This window comes from Garra rufa, chromosome 21 (assembly GCF_049309525.1).
Source record: "Garra rufa chromosome 21, GarRuf1.0, whole genome shotgun sequence".
In the NCBI taxonomy this organism is placed as follows: Eukaryota; Metazoa; Chordata; class Actinopteri; order Cypriniformes; family Cyprinidae; genus Garra; species Garra rufa.
The window spans coordinates 32538272-32561095 of record NC_133381.1 but is presented as its reverse complement, the minus strand read 5'-3'; the positions used below and the strand labels follow the sequence as shown (position 1 = coordinate 32561095).

The window sequence follows — 22824 nt, the reverse complement described above, 5'->3', positions numbered from 1 at the left end:
CAAATTAGTCATTCAGATTGAGGTAAACTGACATCATGACTGAACAGCTCTACTGATCTAAACACAGTGATGATTTCATGGCTCTTATTCAAAGTAAACACCATAATTATTATTATTTTGCCCATGAAAATGAGGCTAGATGAGACAGACTGTCCAACAGGTTATTTCATAACACATCTAATTCAGTTAAATGATGAAATTACCAACTGAGAATTAAATATGGCCAGTTTGTTTGTTTAGTAAAGCACATCTTTAAAACCCATAAAAACCTTTTAAAGAAACAAGTACAAACAAGTTTTACAGAACTTTGTATATAAGTATATGTCTGAATATATTGGTCACAAAACCAAATACAAATAAATTAAAACAAACATTTTTTGTTTTAACCTTTAACAAAAAAACTCTCTATTAACAGTTTTATTTAATCGTGTGAACTTTTATTTTGAAGTTCTGTCAATGTCGCGGTGTTGTTGAGGTTTGCGCGCGCTGCACCGCTCAGCCAATCCCGCCTCTGACAAGAGGCACGTCACTCTCATGATACTCAGAGCAGAATGGCGGCTCTTTTGGAATCGTTACTGCTCAGTAAAGTGGAGTTAAGCGAGGCCGTGCTCTGGCTCAAAGGACAACACGTAAGAATTCACACCGCGCTGAGGTTTCTCTCTATTGTTGTGGTGTCTGTTACTGTCACTGCGTAGCGGAGTGGAAGAGAGGTTGTTTACCTGAAATTCAGTCAGCTAATCTATAGCTACGTTAGCAAACAAACATTAAGGAGTCGCTTTATTTTATTTGTGGATATTTATGGTTTTGTTTTTAAAGTTACATTTACATTTCACATTTAGACCATAAATTGTCTTGGAACAATAAGTAGGAACGTTGTCATCAACAAGTGTCTTTTTGGTAGGAAGTTAAAAACATGTTTCGGGGAAGTTAAATATTTTATACACTGTAACGTTACCTGCAAAGTTGTTATTTTTGTTGTGATTGAGAGTAGTACAATATTACCTTTAAGTTACTTAAGATAACTGTGATTTAGTTTTAGTGTTAAAAGAAAAGCTGAGCTTTATTACGAGGTATACACAGTTTGCACTAAGTATTATGTGTAAGATTATAGTACTTAACTTTTTTTTTTGTATTTTCAATTTCTTTAGAACCGTTTTTTGTAATATTTCTCTTTAACTTTAACTAAGTTTTTTCCCCTCAACATTTTAATTATTTTAACATTTAAGTTGGTGAAAACGTTTGTTTCAGTTAATGATAACAACACTTTTGACTGAAGTCAAAGTTTTACATACACCTTGCAAAATCTGCAAAATGTTAACTGTTTTACCAAAATAAGAGGGATCATATAAAAGCATGTTGTTTTTAATTTAGTACTGACCTCAGTAAGATATTTCACATAAAAGACATTTACATGTAGTCTACTAGAGAAAATAATACATTTATAAAAAATTTCAGAACGAAACACAATGCATTAAGATGTATTGAAGTTAAAGATCAGTAAAATTAAATTTAACTTATCTTTTGTAGCTTCTGAAGGTCAGTACAAAATGGAAAAAAATGATCTTAAGGCAAAATAAGCAAAATGTACACATCTTCAATCTGTTCAAAAGTTTCCTTCTGAAGCATCAGTGAGCATTTGAACCTTCTGTAATAGTTGCATATGAGCATATGAGTACCTCAGTTGTTCTCATTGTGAAAAGATGGACCTCAAAACTATAGTCATTGCTGGAAAGGGTATACACAAAAATGCTGAAAATCCAAAGAATCTGTGAGACCAAGGACTTTTCTGAAGAACAGCAGGTAATTAAATTGTTCAGGACAAACAAGGGACTTGTGAACAACTGTCACTAAACAAAAAACACAGCTGTGGATCATTAAAAAAAAAGAATATACTTTTTTTTAATATAATCTCTCTTATTTTCGTACAATAATTAACATTTTGCTGATTCTGCAAGGTGTATAGACTTTTGACTTCAACTGTAACTTCAGTGTTTCTTTTTTTTCTCTCTCTCTCTTGGCAGGTTTGTGAATCCCAAAACTTTCCATTCAAGTTCAGCAAAGAGGAGTTTGTGCCTTTCCTGTTAAATTTCTTGCGGGATCAGAGCAGTCAGACTTTGACCCATGGCCCCACCACACCTGCCAAGACCCCCAGCACCTCCAGATCTGTCAGGACTCAGGACTCTTCTGATCGGAGAGGCAACAAATCCACACCACTTCAGGGTCCACGCAGTGCCAGTCGAGTCCAGCTCTTCTCTCCTTCCCCGTCCCAGGTGGGTGTGAGGAGTGAGCAGGAGACCCCATTTACCGGCTCTCATTGTTTGAGCGGAGTCAGTGCCTTCAGTAGCCCTTCCTTCAGCTCGGTTTGGAGCCCTGCTCCCCGCAACACCACCTCCGAGCGACGCTCAGCCCAGCGTGCCAGTCTTGGCGACTTCATGACGTCACCCCCAGAGACCCAGCCCAGCCCCTCCGCACAGCAGCACAGAGGCCGCAGGAGGAGTGGGGGGTTTGGGGGGTGTGCGCCTGGCCGTCAGACAGGAGCACGCGGTGCTGCGTCAGAGGAAGGAGGTCGCTGGGATGGAGGTGGCAGGAGGAGCAGAGGTGTGGGGAGGATTGAACCAGTGTCACCTCCAACACAGGTGCAGCTCAACTTCAATAATTTGGAAGACTTTCCTCCAGTGGGTGCTGCCCAGTCTTCACCAATGTAAGTATGGAGTCTAATATTTTGACTGAGCTGACTGATAGTAGTTGATTGATAACTGAAAATTTGAACCGATATATATGTCTGGTGTAAAAATGAAAATTAATGTCAAAATTAAGAATAACATTAAGGCTCTGACAAAAACTTTTTCCAAAATAATATTTAATTGGCAAATCATTTTTTTGAAAATGCCTGATATGATAACTATAAATATGCTTAATAATATCGGCGCCGATAATTGGTCAACCTCTACTAATATTAGGGGCATTAAGTTATTATATATTAGTAAGTTTCTTAGAAATGTATTCATAAGAAGTCTCACCAAGTCTGCATTTATTTAATACAAAAAACTGTAAAATTATTCCAAAATAATTTAATAATAGTTTCCTATTTGAATATATTTTAAAATGTAATTTATTCCTGTGATGCTTTTTAGCATCATTACTCCAGTCACATGTTCCTTCAGATTCTAATATTCTGATTTGCTGCTCAAAAACATTTATTATTATTATTATTATTATTATTATTATTATTATGCTGAAAACAGGTGATTTTCTTCAAGTTTCTTTGATGAATATAAAGTTCAGAAAAACAGCATTTATCTGAAATAGAAATCTTTTGTAATATCATAAATGTCTTTATCATCACTTTTGATCAATTTAAAGCATCCTTGCTAAATAATGATTTAATTTCTATTATTTCTTTCCCAAAATAACCCTCTAAGCTTTTGAATGGTATAGTATATAATGTTACAAAAGCTTTTTATTTTAGATAAATGTTGATCTTTGGATCGATTCATCAAAGAAAATACTTTGGAAAAAATACTATAGAATGTACTCTACTGTTTTAAATATTGATAATAATAATAATAATAAATGTTTCTTGAACAGCAAATCAGCATTTTAGAATGATTTCTGAAGGATCATGTGACACTGAAGACTGGAGTAATGATGCTGAAAATGTAGCTTTGATCACAGGAATAAACTGCATTTTAAATTATAATCAATTAGAAAGCAGTTATTTTAAATAGTAAAAATATTTCACAATATTACTGCTTTTGCTGTATTTTGGATCAAATAAATGCAGGCTTGGTGAGCAGAACAGACTTCTTTAAAAAAAGAAGAAAACAAAAACTTCTGTCTGGTAGTACACAGACACTTTTTTTATTATTACGTTTATTTAATATATATATTTAGTATTACATTTTTCTTCATCGTAATATCAGGAAAGTTGTATCACCCTGACATTTAAATATTATATAACAAAAACATTAATTTATTTAAATTATATTTAAACACAAATTAACATGTTAATCATAGTACTGGTGTATTTAAGTAATTTTCTGTATGAATTGCATTTTTAAAGTCACCATGATATCAACATTTACCTTTTTTTTATAGAACATTTGTAATGTTTATAATAAATAAAATTAAAATTATATAATAAAGGTTATAAATGATCCAGTCAGTTCTTAGTAGACAAGTTAAAATTGTGCTACTTTTTTTTTTACTTTTTTTTATTTTTTATTTTAAAACAATAATTCATACAGAAAAAATTACCTCACAAAATTGACCAGCATTGGACCAATAAAATTAGGGATGCACCAAAATGAAAATTCTTGGCCAAAACCGAAAAAGAGGAAACTAAGGCCGAAAACCGAAACACCGATAGAATTATGGCAATTATTAGTACCATTGCATTTATGGCTGTGACTGTGTACTAATCTTACTAAAATCAAGGCATTGCAATTGCATAAATTAATATTAAAGTTTCAAAGAATAAATCAATTATATATATTTAAACAATTATTATCAATCAAATATTATATTACTTGAATAACATATACATATATTTTACAGCCTTTGTTTTAATTGTAAAACTTTTTATAACACATTATCTTGTGGATCCATCAGTTCACATTTCCAACTCTACGTGTTTCTCTTCCAGCAGGAGGCGCTTTCAGAATGGTACACAAAGCAGCGCAGCAAATGACTTTGAAACATGCAGCGCTCATATTTATTCAATGGATAGCCTTTTGAAGTTTCATCGCAATTCTTGTCTTTCAGTCCCCGCATTTAAGACCACCTGAAATCATAATTAAGACTTTCTTAACCCCTAATAACACTGCAGTCATTAATGAAAATTAAGAGCTTTATTTAAGTCTTTCAAAAAACAGCCCTTAAACAAAATACGTTTCTTTTAATTTTTTTCCCACCATGTTCAGGGCACAAGATAAATATTAGGGGACTAAATTAATATCAGCATATAAAGTATAATCGCCTCTTATTGTCTCTGAGAGAATGCACGTCAGATGCTGAAAGCACTGTCAGTTTTTACTTTCGCTTTAATATATTGCACAGTTTTCACGTTGCTTGTGTGATATCCATTGGCTCACTTCCATGGTTTAAAACATAAATATTTATAAAAATACAGTATATTGAAAAGACATATCTTTAAAATATTGTGACGTAACACCAACGTAAAGCCATTGTTTTTCACTCACTGAAAGCTACATCTGTCTTGATCTCTGCTCTCATCACTGCACGCACGACTGCAGACACACCCTCTCTTGAAATTTCGGCATTACATGTTTTGCAAATCGCTATCCGTGGGTCTTTCTCAGATATACTCGTGACCGAATATTCGGTGCATCCCTAAATAAAATAGTTAGGTTCTCTTTGTATTTTAATTGTGCATGCTATGAATGTTTTTGTTTAGTGGTGCATGTGCATTCATTGCATTTTCACAATAAAAATATAAAGATGAAACAAAACATTTCTCCTGCTTTTCTAGAGCAACCAAACCTTCACGGCGTATCAACCCAACTCCTGTAAGTGCAGAGCGGCCTAACTCCAAACCTAAAAGCTGCTTCACATCTACCCCGCTCAGCTTGCCTGCCAGCCCCCCTACCATACCAGAGAGCACTGGGGCCACTGGCAGTCCTCTTGGTCTTCAGGAAGAGAGAGAGTTACTCAGGAGAGAAAGGTATGTTTGGGATGTAAGACTTAGTTTTGTATGATATCCCTGTGTTTATCTGTCACTAATTGCCCTCTTGTCTTTTCTAGGTCTAAACTTGCCCAGCAGACCAGCTCCCCACTGAAACCTACACCTATCTGTACCCCAACCAAAACAGTGCACAGACAGGGGTCAAAAGCCACCCCTGACCCCCAGTCACCTTGCCCTGATCCTGACAAAGTGACACAGAAATCAGAGCTGGAGCTCTTAGCGGAGCTGTATTGTACCTGCATATCAGGTGAATGGCCTCCAGAGGGTGCTGTATACAGCCGTAATCTTTTATTATTGATCAAAGTTTGCCTTTTTTGTTATAACAATTCCATTTCATATAAGTTTTGTTCCTTTTAACTTTATATACTGTGCCTTGTGAAAGTATTCATACCCCTTCATTTTTTTTCACGTTTTGTTGCAGCGTTATGTTAAACTGCTTTAAATTAGTTTTTCCCCACATCAATTTACACTCCATACACCATAATAATGACAAAGCAAAAAACAGATTTGCAAATTTGACAAATTTATTAAAATTAAAACACTGAAATAAGTACATTGCATAAGTATTCATACCCTTAACTCAGTACATAGTTGAAGCACCTTTGCAGCCTAAAGTCTTTTTGGGTATGATGTGACAAGCTTTGCACAACTGCATTTGGCAATTATCTGCCATTCTTTGTCTCACCTTTTCACCTTTCAAGCTCTGTCAGCTTGGATGGGGGCTGACAGACATTTTCTAGAGTCCTAGTTGTTCCAACCGTCTTCCATTATGGATAATGGAGGCTACATGCTTCTGTGAACCTTCAATGCAGCAGATTTTTTTCTGAACTCTTCCCTAGATCATTGCCTTAACGCAAGTCTGTCACTGAGCTCTACAGGCAGTTATCTTGACCTCAGGACTTGTTTTTTGCTCTGAAATGCATTTTCAGCTGTTAGACCTTTTCTGAGAGGTTTGTGCCTTTCTAAATCATACTCATTCAAATGAATTTGCCACAGTTTAACTCTGCTCGAAGAGTAGTAATATCTAGAAGCAATATGAATGCTCCTGAGCTAAATTTCGAGTGTCCCAGAAAAGGGTATGAATACTTATGCAATGGGATCTTTTCAGTTTTTAATTTATAATAAATTTGCAAAGTTGTTACAATCCAGTTTTGTGCTTTGTCATTATGGTGTATGAGATGTAGAGTGATGTGGGGGAAAAAGTAATTTAAAGCAGTTTAACATAATGCTGCAACAAAACAAAATGTGAAAAAAATTAAGGGGTATGAATACTTTTGCAAGGCACTGTATATCCAAAAAATGTTTTATTTTCCCCAAAAATATTAAGCAGCACAACTGCAAGAACAGCTGCTTTGCCATCACAGGAATATTTTTTTCTCTAAAATATATTACATAAGACATTTTTAAACTGTAATCTTTCATAATATTTTTTTTCCTGTGTTTCTTAAAAAAATCCTCAAACTTTTGAACTGTAGTATATAATTTACATGAGAATATGATGTCTAATTAAAATTTTCACGTGTTTTGCTTCTAGGAAACCTGGTTCCATGTGTCTTCCTGGAGCTGTTCTTCGTTCTGCAGCTCCTGACGTCTCGTTGCGTGTCTGTCTCTGAATCTGCAGAGGAAGGAATCAGTGTTTGTGAAGACAGCCCAGGTGAGTTTGATCACACGCTAAGACAGTAATGTAAAACTTATTTAATCTGTTAAGCTTTTAGACTACACTACATGTTAAATCATGCTAAAGTGATGTCATAAAGTTAAGTCGTTTCATAATCCTACTGTCGTCAAGAAAATACAGCTTTAAAAATGCCTTACTCATTCTGTACATTATTCTGTGCTGGAAGCTACAGTTTATAACATTTATGATTAGTTTTTGTATTATTATTTTTTTATTTAAATTTATTCTACTGTCCTGTAAAAAAAAAAAAATAACTCACTGTATATTGCAGGAAGTAGTATTACAGTTATAAGTAAAAGTAATATTTTGATTTAATTTCAAAAATGAATAAAGCAGTTTTTATTAATACTACTAATAATGATAATATACTAATTCATATTAATTATATAATTGTTAATTATAAGACAATTATGTTATTGTAACTAATAATATATTATGTTTTTGCGTAGTCATATTGAATGGGTGATCAGTTTTTGTATTTTTTTTATTTTATTTTAATTTACACTCCTGTTAAAAAATAAACAATGTATTTTGCAGTAAAAAAGTATTGCAATAAGTATTTTTTTATTTAATGTAAACAAATTAATGTATTTTAATAATATTAATATTAATTATTATATAATCATGCTAATTATAACATACAGTTATGTTATTGTAAACTGTCCTGTAAAAAAGTAGACTCAGTGTATTTTTCATTAAGTATGATTGCATTTAATATTTTGTTTGATTTAAAGTATTAATAAATAATAATAATAATAATGTAATTACACTAATAATAATAATAAATATTCTACTCTTATTATATAATTATGCTTATTATAACATAACATTATTATTATTATTATTATGTTGTATAATTTTAATTTATAATATTGAATGAGTGATCAGTTTTTTTACTCTTCTGTAAAAACTTAAACTCAATGTATTTTGCAGTAAAAGTATTATTGTAATTATTATTTTTTATTTAATTAAAAAAAATCAATGTTTTTAATACAAAATGCTATTATACTAATTAATATAAATTATTATACAATTATGTTTATTATAACATATAATTATAATATTATTGTAAATAATAACAATAACATATCATATGTTATGTTGTTGTATAGTCATTGTATAGACATAATTAGTTTTTTTATTTTACTCCTGTAAAAAATAAATAAATAAACTTTGAATTGTTAGTAATATTTTGTTGGCTGTTAGATATTTAAAATGATTGATAAAATAAATTTAAAAACTTAAATACGGTCTATTTATTTTATTTTATCCGAATAAAAACAAGGCTTCTTTACAATGGTACACACAAAATAAAATTCCTATAACCCATCGTTTTCACAACCGACAACTTTCAAAACTGTTTTATAGAGTTTGTTTACTGAACATCTTTTTATCAGCTGAACAATTTATATGTTGTTAAACAACAGTGCAATCCATTAAACGTGTTTGTATTTCCATCCCTTACAGCCTCAGTTTCTTTCCTGTTGAAAATAAATATGGCACTGCACTGATTAAGTTCTATGATGCTGAGTTTGATCTGTGTGCTGTTCTTTTATGGTCTTGTAGATGTGCTGGAGAAAGCTTACCTGGGAAATGTCCACAACTGTGTGTATTTTTCTGTGAGGGTGTTGGAGAATCAGTTTGAGTAAGTCTGATTATTGTTGAATTAATGTTCACTGCCTCAGATTGGTCTCAGAGTGCCTGACTTTGTCTTATCTTATCTTGTCAGCTTGGTGTCACACCTGGACAAATGCACGCTACGGCTCCTGTCTGAGAATGAGAGAGTTGGGACTTTCTCCTCTTCGCTCAGAGACCGTTTGGCACAAGCTCAGGACAACTGCACAGCTAAAGTAAGTATTAGTTTAAGAGCAACCAATAAGTTACTTTTGAAAGCTTACAGTGAATAATCCCCTTATTTTCTCAGGTGATCCCCAGTCCACCTTTGTTCGTTCATTCAGTCCCTTTCCAGCCCGCCACAGACAACCGCTCCAATTTTAGCAGCGATAGGGCCTTCCATACCTTTAAAAAACAGAGGTACACTAAATGCCATGAATATTTTTAAGTATGTGTAACATTTTAGGTCATTTTTTAGTTTGATATGCTTAACGTTATGTTTTCTCCTGATGTAGGGATGTGTTTTACGGGCTTCTCAGAGAGTGGGAGGACTCTCATAAGGAACCTGGGTGGGATTTTGAGGCTGCGTTAGGCAGTAGAGTCAGGTGACTTTTTTTTTTAAATGGATATTTTATGGTCTTTTGGTATAAATGATATACAGTTGAATTCAAAAGTTTACATACACCTTGCAGAATCTGCAAAATGTTTTAGCAAAATAAGAGGGATCATACAAAATGCATGTTATTTTTTATTTAGTACTGACCTGAATAAGATATTTCACATAAAAGACACTTTCATATAGTCCACAAGAGAAAATAATAGTTGAATTTATAAAATTGACCTCGTTCAAAAGTTTACATACACTTGATTCCTAATAGTGTGTTGTTACCTGAATGATCCACATCTGTGTTTTTTTTGTAATAGTTGTTCATGACTTGTTTGTCCTGAGAAGTTTTTTTTTTTTTGTTTTTTTTTGTGTATTTGAACCCTGTCCAACAATGGGCGTATGATTTTGAAATTCATCTTTTTACACTGAGGACAACTGAGGGACTCATATGCAACTATTACAGAAGTTTCGAACGATCACTGATGCTTCAGAAGGAAATTATTTCACCAGAATTTGAAGATCAGGGTAAATTAACTTATTGTGTCTTCTTGGAAAACATGCAAGTATCTTCTGTAGCTTCTGAAGGGAAGTACACAATGAAAAACTATTATATTTAGGCAAATTAAAATGTACACATCTTCATTCTGTTAAAAAGATCACACCCCCAGCTCTTAATGCGTCGTGTTTTCTTCTGAAGCATCAGTGAGTGTCTGAACCTTCTGTAATAGTTGCATGAGTCCCCTTAGTTATCCTCAGTTTGAAAAGATGGATCTCAAAATCAAAGTCATTGTTGGAAAGGGTTCAAATACACAAAAATGCTGAAAAAAGCAAAGAATTTGTGGGACCTCAAGGATTTTTCTAAAGAACAGTGAGCAGTTTAACTGTTCTGACAGACAAGGGACTCATGAAAAGCTATCACTAAACAAAAAAACACAGCTGTGGACCATTCAGGCAACAACACAGTATTAAGAATCAAGTGTATGTAAACTTTTGAACAAGGTCATTTTTATAAATTCAACTACTGTTTTCTCTTGTGGACTAAATGTAAATGTCTTTTATGTGAATTATCTTATTTAGGTCAGTACTAAATAAAAAATAATGTGCATTTTGTATGATCCCTCTTATTTTAGTCAAATACTTAATATTTTCCAGAATCTGCAAGTTGCGTGTAAACTTTTGACTTCAACTGTATATATCCTCTCTATTCCCATTGTGAATTGTTTTTATTTGTACCCACAGAATGATGGTCAGTCAACTTACAGCAGCGGGAAGCCATTCTCACTTTGCTAGACTCTTCCAGAAGCAGCTGATTCAGGTGAGCCACTGTGGCTGATTATTCTCACATTTCCTTTTGTCCTATCTGGTCGTTTTATATTTTCTCTGTTCTTTTCTGTAGATGTGCAAAGGTGCTAGTGTGCTGGGCTCCACCAGTGATGCCCCTGATGCCGATCTGCTGGGCATGCTGGGAGCAGACAGCCTGGGTCGTCTGAAGCGCTTGCAGCAGCGTCTGGTCCAGCCTCAGGGACTCATTGGTCCCTGCCCACCACCATCCTTTCCTGGTCATCAGGAATTCTTCAAGTGCTTCCTTCAAACAGCCAGCTGGTAAATGTTGTCACAGGCATAGACGTTTTAGAAGTTTGAGTGCAGTTTAATTTCCTATGTTGACATTTCTGTTGAAACAGGAAGTGCGCAGGACTAATCAAAGTGCTTGTCCTTTTGTTTAAATAGAGAATAGTTATTTGTTTACAGCACAGCAAAGTTGCAGCTTGGTGAAATGAAAACATTTTCAAAATGCTCACCAAAGCTACCTTAAAAAAATAACACAGTAACTATAATATTGTAAAATATTATTACAATTAAAAATAACTTTTGATTTCATGTATTTTAAAATGTAGTAACAAGCGTAAAAGTCATTGTCACTCCTCAGTGTCACATGAACACCAAATCTGAATTTTCAATTTATTTCTAAAAAGATCAACAAATGTTTTTTTTATTTTATCATTGTGGAAAACAGTTGCTGCTTAATATTTTTGTGGAAACTGTGAAGATATAAACAGTATTTATTTGACATAGATATCTTTTGTAACATTTTAAATGTCTTTACTCTAAATTTAAAGGTGCCATAGACTGCATTGAGAGAATATTTTAAATTGTTCTCTGATATCTACATAGAAGGTATATGGCATAGGAAAGGGCAAAAAATCTCCAGAAATGGTTTTACAGGTCCATTTACAACCCTAGGATTTGCCCCTAGAATGAAATGCTCTGTTATTTGGAAGCTTTATGAATATTAATGAGCTCTGCTCTGATTGGCTGTTTCACAGAGCTTCTCATCACAATAGCTCGCACACGGATAAAAATATATATTTAATTCGGAGCTCTAGCCGCTTTTAATATGCGGTTTGTTGAATCTGCCGTTTTGAATCGCCGACATTTTAGTCGGATTACTGTGATGCATGTGCTCTGTGTAAAGTTACAATGCAGAGGGAGTGCTTCCTTACCACACAAGTTGATTCTCAAGATCTGTAAATCATTCGCCATCATCAACGCAGTTATTTCTCCATCATTCACCATCATCAGCGCAGTCATCTCTCTGTTTATGTGGTAAGTGAAATCCTATGTATTGCAATGTAACAGGCTAGCGCTAGCATTAAGCTAAACGTGTCCCTTCAATGGATTGCCTTGTTTGACTGATGTGCTGACGTTAGCGATGATTGGGCGATGCAAATGTTGGAGGCGTAACTATTAACGATCTCGGGAAAGTTTTGTAACAGTCGGTGTTATGTAGGAATTGACCTATTTTTCGGTGGTCTTTTGCAAACGCTACATTTATATAAGGAGGAGGAAACGATGGTGTTTGAGACTCATGGTATGTCATGTCCATGTACTGAACTGTTATTATTCAACTATGCCAAGGTAAACACAGTTTTCCATTCTATGGCACCTTTAAATCCATTTTAACGCATCCTAGCTTAAAATGATTAATTTCTTAAAAAAAAAAAAAAACTTGACTGACTCCAAACACTAGTGTATACCTGCATAAAGCACACTTTGTCAGCTGTTAAAAGTGCAGTAACACATCAACTCTAATAATAATAATAGATTAATGTCTCACAACTTTCATTTTGAGTTAAAGGGATAGTTCCCCCAAAAATGAAAATTCTGTCATTACTCACCCTTATGTCATTCCAAACCCATAAGACCTTAGTTCATCTTCGGAACACAAATTAAGATATTTTTGATGAAATCCGAGAGCTTTTTTTTTAGCCTGCATAGACACGTTCAAGGCCCAGAAAGATAATAAGGACATCGATAAAATAGTCCATGCGACATCAGCGGTTCAACCCTAATGTTACAAAGCTATGAGAATACTTTTTGTGCACAAAGAAAATAAAAAATAATGACTTTATTCAACAATTTCTTCTCTTCTGTGTCAGTCTTTGTTGTGTTCACGAGATGCTTGTATTTGGTCAGAATTTTCATTTTTGGGAGAACTATCTTTTTAATGGATTCTTTAAGATTTTTACTTTGTGTTTTGATGCTTGGCTCTAATTCCTATCATCTTTATTCTAGCTGTCAGCTAAACCAGCACCTGAAAGATGGTCTGTGTCAGCAGCTGCTGAAGTTGGATGAGGTGTCCATCCTCGGTCCAGACGCCAGCCCTGCCCGTAGAGAAGAGACAGGTGATGGAGACATGGAGCAGCAGGTTAGAAGCAAAACATTGACACGCTCTGAAGACATAAGAGGCTTTGAATGGGTTCAAAATACATCTGTGGTCTTTGTTTTAGGATGAGAAGCAGCGTTTCTCCTCTGTGCTTCTCACGGCTCGCCTTCTCGCCAAGTTTTTGGGCTTCGTCTCTTTCTTGCCTTACCAGTCCTCTGAGCTGCCATCAAGAGACATACAAGATGCTGCAATCACTCTGCGAAGCAAGGTGTGCATTGTATAGGGACATGATTTTATTATTTTATTTCACAACCTAATTTGTTTTATATGTGTGTATTGTCAGAGTTCTCCAGTGCTGGATGTGTGTGCAGTGTTGAGGAGTTCAGTGCTTCGGAGACGCACCATTCTGACAGTGCCCTGGATGGTGGAGTTTCTGTCCATGCTAGATTATGTAGGGCCATTTCTTCCTTGTTACAGGACTGCTCTGTGCCTTCTGCTCCAGATCTACAAGTGAGTTTATCACATACATGTCAAAGATGATCTCTGCGTGTGATTGTGCTGTTAATTATGTATGTGTGTGTGTTTCAGGAGGATGGTATTGGGACGAGGAGGGGAGCTGTGTTACATGAATCAGCTGCTTATGGTGGCAGTTTTGGGTTGGCTGTTCCAGGTGAGATCTCAGGTTAAAGGGTTAGTTCACCCAAAAATAAAAAATGGTCCTTCCGAGCTTAATAATGGCAGTGGGCAGATGTTTCTGTTCAACAGTCCAAAAGAAGTCTGTTGTGAGTGAACCCAAAAATATCCCTGTGACAAAGTCCAATAAAAGTGCATGCGTACATAAAAAGTACATCACATGGCTTTTTGCATTTTTTTTTCTAGAGAAAATATTAATATATAAAACTTAAAGGAGTAGTTCGCTTTCAGAACAAAAATTTACAGATAATGTACTCACCCCCTTGTCATTCAAGATATTCATGTCTTTCTTCAGTCGTAAGGAAATTTTTTTTTTTTTTTTTTTTTTTTTTGTTGAGGAAAACATTTCAGGATTTCTCTCCATATAATGGATGCCCCAGAGTTTGAACTTCCAAAATGCAGCTTTAAATGGCTCTAAACGGTCACAGCTGTGAAAAGAAGGGTCTTATCTAGCAAAACGATCGGTTATTTTCTAAAAAAAAATTACAATTTATATTAGGGATGCACCGATCATGATTTTTCATGGCCGATTCCGATACCGATTTTTTACAAGCAAGCTGGCCGATTCCGATACCGATTTCCGATTTTTTCAAAAACAAGAAGTTATGCAAGTAAACAACATAAACAACATGTTTATTTAGTATTTAACAGGCCAATCTGGCTTTGGCTATTGAATCAATAGCATCTGACATCTGAAATTAAATAATAAATAAAAAATATGAAAGTAAATACAGTTTAATAAGTAAAACATGCTTTTAGTAAAGTAAAACAGCAAGCCAACAGGCATTTTAATGTAAAATAATAATAATCATTCTTAACAGAACAGACTTTTAATTTTGGCTTTTCAAAAGTAAAGTAATGCTTTTTACAAAAATAAGCATCTCAGCTTTGTCACAAGTGAGTCTGTTTCTTTTTTCATCTGTCATGTGAGAAGCTGAGCTGAACAAACGTTCGCTGTCTGCGCTTGTGCAGGGCGAGGACAGGTACGCTTGCGCAACTTCAGCGAGCACAGAAAAGCGGCTGTCCTTTGCAGACATTGCAGATTGCAATCTTCACGTCCTGCTCACAGATTTCGAAAAACCGCCACACAAGTGACATGATTCTGAATGAATCGAATGCCGCGGCCCGCGTACACACTTCCGGAAAAAAACCGGCCGGGATAAAAACGAAAACCGATTTACGGCCGGTCAACCGGTGCATCCCTAATTTATATGCTTTTTAATCTCAAATGCTCATCTTGTCTAGCTCTGGTGTGTACTCTGTGTAGAGATTAAAAAGTATATAAATTGTGTATGTTATTAGAAAACAACCAATCGTTTCACTAGGTAATCTTCTTCGGCTGGGATCATTTAGAGTCCTTTGAAGCTGCATTTAAACTGCATTTTGGAAGTTCAAACTCAGGGGCACCATAGAAGTCCATTATATGGAGAGAAATCCTAAAATGTTTTCCTCCAAAAAACAATTTCTTTACGTCTGAAAAAAGAAAGACATGAACATCTTGGATGACAAGGGGGTGAGTACATTATCTGTAAATTTTTTGTAAGTGAACTTGAAGTGAAAATGAAAACTATAATTTTGACTCATACAATGTATTTTTGGCAAATATCCATCTGAATCTATTTTTACAGTCAAAGCTTTGTGAATGGAAAGATAACTGTTCTTTGGTTAAAAAAGAACTAAACATGGGTTAAACATTACTTATTTAATATTTATTTAAGACATTATTTAATAGTTTGTTTTTGTATACACTGTTAAAGATGAGAGCAACTTTTTTTTTTTCTAATGCATTATAGGGGGGAATTTATCATATCGCAATTTACCAAATCATGCAGCCTGGACAAAGAGATGGGTTATAAACCTGTCAAATCTTTCTGTAACTGCCTGTTTTTTTTTTTGTTTTTTTTTAGATTCCTATCTTCCCTGAAGATCTCTTCTTCAGCACAGATGTAAAGGAAGAAGTTAAGGAATTGGAGAATATTACAAGCTCTCAGGGGCTGGTAAGCGGATCACAGATTTTTTTTTTTTTTGCTCTGGATATATTAACTTTTTCCTTTAAGGAGGGAAGAAGTGTTTATTCATCTTTTCTTTTAAAGATTTTTTGTATAATACTGTCTGTTTATTTTTCAGGACACCCTCCCATTAGTGGACCAACAGCTTCTCTACACTTGCTGTCCATATTTAGGTGAGAGTGAACTCTTCAGAAAAAAATGTGGCATGAAATTATGTATTTTATCAAGCTTCGGCTGGAATAAATTCTAGCTGAGGGTGATAGAGGTATCTTTACGTCATTCTTTTGCCAGGGGAGTTCCGTAAACTTCTTGCTGCTTTTGTGGCTGGTAGTACATCTAAGAGCGGAGGCTTAATTCGCAAGATCACCCCCACATCTGCAGAACCGAGGGGACCGTCTACCACCCGTTCACAGCAGAAACTTCAGGTACGCTGCCAGCAAATGCCTTCCATCTGTCGAAGATTTGAGGGCATGTCGTCCATGTGCGAGCGTTCATGTTTTTCCATGTTTGAACATAGGTTGACCTGGAGCAGGCCTTCTTTCACAACCAGCCCCCATCTCTCAGACGGACTGTAGAGTTTGTTGCTGAAAGAGTTGGTTCCAACTGTGTCAAACACATCAAGTCAGTCTCCCACCGTTTAGTCAGTTTTTTGGCTTTTACCATGTGTTAGTTCATGTAAATCGATTAAGATTTGCTTTTCATCATTTCATATTTTCTTAACTCTGTGTGGTAGGGCTACGCTTGTGTTGGAGCTTGTGAAGGGTGGAGAGAAAACTCTGAGAGATAGTTTGGGTTTGGAGGGTGTCAACACGGCCAAGCTAAACGATTCTATCTGTGCTCAGCTGTGTGACGCAGGCATGCAGGCTCTAGAGAAAGCAACCAGGTCAGCAGCTCTCTTCTCTCGTTACTTATATATCATGTTGTTGGACATGTTTTGGACATGTTCACATCCTCTCATGATAGGTTCTGCAGTGAGAATGCCCCTGGAGCTGTCAGAGTACTTCTTCCTCTGGAAACCTCTCCTTCTGTGAGTAAAACAGTTACTATTCATCAATTCAGGCCTGTTGCAAAATAGAGATATGTTCAAACAGTGTTTGTCTTGGGTGTACAGTGTTGTACAGTATTGCTTTTTTTGGTCATCTTATTTCCTGATTAATTTTAGAAAAACCATTCAAGTTCATTTATGTAACTTTATGGTGATTTATTTCATGTTTTGTGGTGTGGTTTAGGTCCTGACCACTGCTGAGAGCATTACCACTCGTTTGGCTACAGAAAAGGCCTGCAGCTGGCTCTCCTCCAACATCACAAGTAATAAAGCCTAATTTTACTGACATTTTAAAATGGCAAATGCTCCTTACTTATTTTGTAGTATGTTTCCTGATATATTCCTGTTTGAATTTATCCCTCAGCACTGATGAAAAGGGAGTGGAAGAGTGCGTTTGAGAGGGTGAAGAAGAGTGTGCCCTCATCTGTCAGTTTGGACGCTGAAGAGGGCGAGGGATCGAGCAAGAGTCAACAGGTCCAGAGGAGTAAGACAGGGCTCAGTGCTGGGTCCGCTTGTGTTTCAGACTGCACCCATAAAGTTCCACTGGGATCAGAAGTCATGATTGAAATAAAGGTGAATACTGCTAATACGGTGTCAGAAAAGTTGTGCAAATTAGTTAAAACAGATTAATTTAAAAGGGAACCCAGGGTGTTAAGACTTGTATGGCTTACTTCCAGAACCAAAATTTACAGATAATGTACTCACCCCCTTGTCATCCAAGATGTTCATGTCTTTCTTTCTTCAGTCATAAAGAAATTGTTTTTTGATGAAAACATTTCAGAATTTCTCTCCATATAGTGGACTTCTGTGGTGCCTGCAAGTTTGAACTTCCAAAATGCAATTTAAATGCAGCTTCTTCTCTAACAAAACGATTGGCTATTTTCAAAAAACAAAAAAAGACAATTTATTTACTTTTTAACCTCAAATGCTCATCTTGTCTAGCTCTGCATGTACTCTGTATTCCGGTTCAAGACAGTTAGGGTACGTCGAAAAAGAGTTTTTTGGCATACCCTAACTGCCTTGAACCGGAATACAGAAAGTACACGCAGAGCTAGACAAGACGGGCATTTGAGGTTAAAAAGTATCTAAATTGTCAAAAAAAAAAAAAATAAGACCCTTCTTCCTTGGCTGGGATCATTTAGAGCCCTTTTAAGCTGCACCCTAAAAGTCCACTATATGGAGAGAATTCCTAAAATGTTTTCTTCAACAAACTATTTCTTCACGATTCTTTACAATTTTGACTTTTTCTGTGTTATAAAGTCAGTATTACGAGACTTGCAATTCTGAGAAAAAAGTCACAGTTCAGAGTTTATATCTCACAATTCTCAATTTTTCTCAGAATTTTGAGTTTATGTCTTGCAATTCTGACTTCATAATTGTGAGTTTATATCTCATAATTCTAAGGAAAAAAGTGAGAATTGCTAGTTTGTATCACACATTTCTGAGAAAAAAGTCATAATTGCAAGACGTAATTGCTAGAATTGTGAGAGAAAGTCGCAATGCCCTAAATGCCATACCATCAGGAGTCTAAGCGCCCCAAATATCAAGTGAAATCCACACTGAGAAACTCCTTCAGTGGCTGTGGCGTCATGACCAGCGTTGGAATGTTTACATCCTGCCAGGATGGCATCTAACATTTCTTTCTTGTCCCTGCCATTTGTAAGCTCTTTCGGTAGCTGTGGTCTACTAAAAGCCTCAGGGTTAAAGTGGAGAGAACAGGAAGTTTTATTAATTCATAGGCCTTTTCTTTTTTCCTCTTCTTATCACTAGGAAAGCTGTGAACACTTATATCACTTCTCTTGTTGCCCGTGTCTGAAAATTCAACCAAAAGCTGCACAATGTGGTGTATCAGTATTTTATTTTCTGAATTGTGTTGTGGTAAAAATAGCAGTAGGTAGCGCCAGTAGCTCACAGAGTGCAGCCATTTCACGTTATAGTCCAAAATATGTATAAAACGATGTGGATTTTTTTCAAATAAAGTCTTTCATGGTTTTTCTACTACATATTTCAGTAAGAGACATTTATGTTATATTAAGCCATATACGTCTTAATACCCAGGGTTACCTTAAAGACAGGTGGATAGCTGATATAATTTATACAAAATAAAATTTAATTGTGAGAAATGAGACATCCACAGAAATCATTTTCATGACTTTAAATAGTTAAAATAATCTTATTTGCTACTTATAACAAAAAAGCACATGGGTAAAGCAATTAGCAATTGTTTTTAAATACGAGTGAGTCAGCTCACAAACCATGTTATCTAATGTTTCAGGAGGTTCTGAGTGTTGCTGTAGGACCTAGATCTGATGAGGAGGTTTTCACTGTTCATCAGATTGAGTCTCTGCTGGACAGAGTGGAACAAACACTTGGATGCAGAAAGGTAATCAGACACCCATACCTCTCCTTCAGTCTACTTGATTAAGAAGTTTATAATCCTCGTAATTCTCTTTTTAATACTTTGTTTTGAACAGTTTACTTAACATGCACATTCTCTCCTTTGTCCTGGTCTGTTTTTAGCTCCTCTCTCCAGTGGTTGAGCAGATGTTGTTGCGTTGTACTGTTCAGCTGGCCTGCAAACTTGGTGAGACAGCAATTAATGGAAAGTTGAGAACAGTACATGAAGATGAACTCAATGCTGAACATGATTAATATCCTATTGTGTCTGTTTGGGTTTGTTTCCATGTGCAGTATCTGGGGAACTGCCACTTGTGCCTTTAGATGAGGGCAACAAGAGACCAACTCTTCTGGAAAAACTTGTAGTACTGTGGGCTCGGACTCCCTCTCCGCCTCTGCACCTTCTCCTCAGTGAACCTACTTTGACTGCCATTCTTAGTGCCACAGATAATGAGGTAAAACCACTTATTAAAACTTGATGTAGTTTGCTTGTGAATATACAGTTGAGGTCAAAAGTTAACATCCCATCTTCAGAATCTGCTAAATGTTAATTATTTTAGCAAAATAGAAGGGATCATACATAATGCATGTTATTGTTTATTTAGTACTGAGCTGAATAAGATATAGCATAAAAGATGCTAACATATATTCCACAAGAGAAAATAGTGGTTGAATTTATAAAAATTACCCTGTTTATGAGTTTCTCTTTAATTCTTAATACTGTGTTCTTAGCTGAATGGTCCAGCGCTGTTTTTTTTTTCTTTTAAGTGATAGTTGCTTATGAGTTCCTTGTTTGTCCTGAACAGCTAAACTGCCTGCTGTTTTTTTTTTTTTTTAGAAAAATCTCTCGATCCCACAAAATCTTTTGTTTTCCAGCATTTCTGTGTATTTGAACCTTTTCCAGTAATGACTGGATGATTTTAAGATCCATCTTTTTACACTGAGAACAACTGCAACTATTACAGAAGGTTCAAATACTCACTGATGCCTCAGAAAGAAAAAAAACATGCATTAAGAGCTAGGGGGTGAAAACTTTTAAATTTGAAGATCAGGGTAAATTTAACTTATTTTTGTCTTCTGGGAACATGTAAGTATCTTCTGTAGCCTCTGAGGGTCAGTACTAAATGAAAAAAAAAAAATATTTAGGCAAAATAAGAAAAATGTACACCTCCATTCTGTTCAAAAGTTTTCACCCCTCGTCTATTAATGCATAGTTTTTCCTTCTGGAGCATCAGTGAGCGTTTGAACCTTCTGTAATAGTTGCATATGAATCCCTCAGTTGTTCTCAGTGTAAAAAGATGGATCTTAAAATCATACAGTCATTGTTGGAAAGGGTTCAAATACACAAAAGGGCTGGAAAACCAAAGAATTTGTGGGACCTGAAGGATTTTTCTGAAGAACAGCAGGCAGTTTAACTTTTCAGGACAAACAAGGGACTCATGAACAACCATCACTAAACAAAAAACAGCTGTGGATCATTCAGGTAAGAACACAGTAAGTGAATCAAGGAGATGAACGGGGTCTTTTATTATAAATTCAACTTTCCTCTTATGTAAACTGTGTAAATGTCTTTTATGTGAAATATCTTATTCAGGTCAGTACTAAACAGTGATGGGAATAGCGGCGCTATAAATAAACGGCGTTACTAACGGCGATACGTTTTTCAGTAACGAGTAATCAAACGAATTACTGTTTCCCCCGTTACAACGCCGTTACCATTACTGACAATAAAATGCGCGTTACTATAACTGAGATCACTGAAGCGGTTTTCATGCGAGCAGCGTCTCTCTCAGCCATAGGACCTCTCTTTCTCTGGGGTGTGTGTGTTTGTGTATGTTCGGGGCTGAGGCGGGACACATAACCAGTGATGATGATTGGTGTGGCTGTAAACGTGGTGTAACTGAGAACGCAATGATTGGCTTAGATTAAGTAATTTTCCATTGTTTGCCAATCAGAGGCAGAGTAGTGCGGGTGTTCACACACAAGCACGCGCACGATCAGTCTCACACACCAACAGAAGTTACAACGATGGCAAGTCCAACAAGTTCAAAGGTAGCTTTCGCAAACTGGAACTACTTTTCCCTCGCTGAGGTGAAAGGCAAAAATGTTTATGTAACGTGCAACTTATGCCCAGGAAAAAAAAGAGTCTCTTTGCGTCGGTCTGTGCAATAAATATTTAAAGTTCTAAACCATCTGTGCTTTATTGTTCCACTATAGTAATGATAATATTTATAATAATATGTTGAATTTGATAGTTGTCTCTCACGTTGTCCCACAACAACATTAAAATAGTGTAGATTAGTGTACAATGTTTTATATTTATTTCATAGTTATATTAAATTCGATTTTTTTAAAGTAACGCAATAGTTACTTTGCCTGGTAATTAGTTACTTTTATAATGATGTAAGTCAGTTACTAACTCAGTTACTATTTGTGAGAAGTAACTAGTAACTATAACTAATTACATTTTTAAAGGTACGTGCCCAACACTGGTACTAAATAAACAATAACATGCATTTTGTATGATCCCTCTTATTTTGGTACAGTTTTGACCTCAACTATAACCCTTATTCTGTGGTTAAACTGTGCTTTATCCTTTAATATCACAGAGAACTGACTACCTGTTCCTGATAAGACAGCTAATAGAGAGGGGTCTTTTAGGAGAGGAGGAAGTGGGGACCAACTGGCCGAAGCTGTCAGTGCTATCTTGGCCAGAGGTAATTGCTTCGTACACATGATGTGTGTTAACACATTTTGTAGATAGCAAAACATTACGTTCTGAGGCTGGAATTCTCACAAATCACTGTCTTGATGGCTGTTCTCATTTGCTCTTGTAGGAGTCTGTAGAGAAGTTTCAGCAGCTCTCTCTGGCCACCCAGTTCCCATTGCCTTCACTGCCAAACCACAGGGACATACTGCAGGTCTCTCAATGACCGCTAGGGGGACACATGAGTCCACATTACCAACTGTAAAAATGAATCCCAGCCAAACACTATTGTATTAACAAGCAACAAGTAATGCATATTTGAGCAAAAGAATGAATGTTTAAACCTGCAATATGTATGATTTTAAAAATATTTTAAAGTCTGATTTAGTGTTAGTTGCAAGGAGAATATTTGCTGCTTAAAATGCTGAGTTGATAGACCAGTCATTGATTGTTTATAAACCTTTAAAACATTTTGTGGGGACATTTTAGCAGGGCTTTGCCAGTTTTCACTCATGCGGCCTACAACAGAACAGGATAGAGACCTTTCACTGTGCTTTCTTGTCATTTATGAAATCCTATTTATTTGTTTTAAGTGTATGTAAATGTTTTTTCTGCTTGTTGGTTGGCTGACTGATTGGTGAGTGTCTGTTCGTATGCGTTTCTTAGTCTATATCTGCAAATTTGCACTTTGTTCATGTTGGACAAT

At 35.6% G+C, this 22824-nt stretch overlaps 1 protein-coding gene across 1 annotated transcript; it reads left to right on the top strand.

The window, feature by feature from the left end:
• The first annotated feature begins 532 nt into the window (after positions 1-532).
• On the top strand, positions 533-22824 carry cdan1 (codanin 1). The gene is made up of 28 exons (XM_073827098.1): positions 533-629; positions 2022-2701; positions 5492-5683; positions 5764-5951; positions 7239-7358; positions 8949-9027; positions 9112-9232; positions 9307-9416; positions 9512-9601; positions 10843-10918; positions 11000-11205; positions 13177-13309; positions 13392-13535; positions 13611-13777; positions 13856-13937; positions 15868-15957; positions 16088-16142; positions 16261-16394; positions 16487-16590; positions 16703-16852; positions 16933-16996; positions 17199-17277; positions 17379-17587; positions 19290-19397; positions 19535-19598; positions 19706-19866; positions 22021-22128; positions 22249-22824. Exons 1-28 carry the CDS (start codon positions 552-554, stop codon positions 22342-22344), a joined length of 3888 nt encoding a protein of 1295 aa, XP_073683199.1. The 5' UTR covers positions 533-551; the 3' UTR covers positions 22345-22824.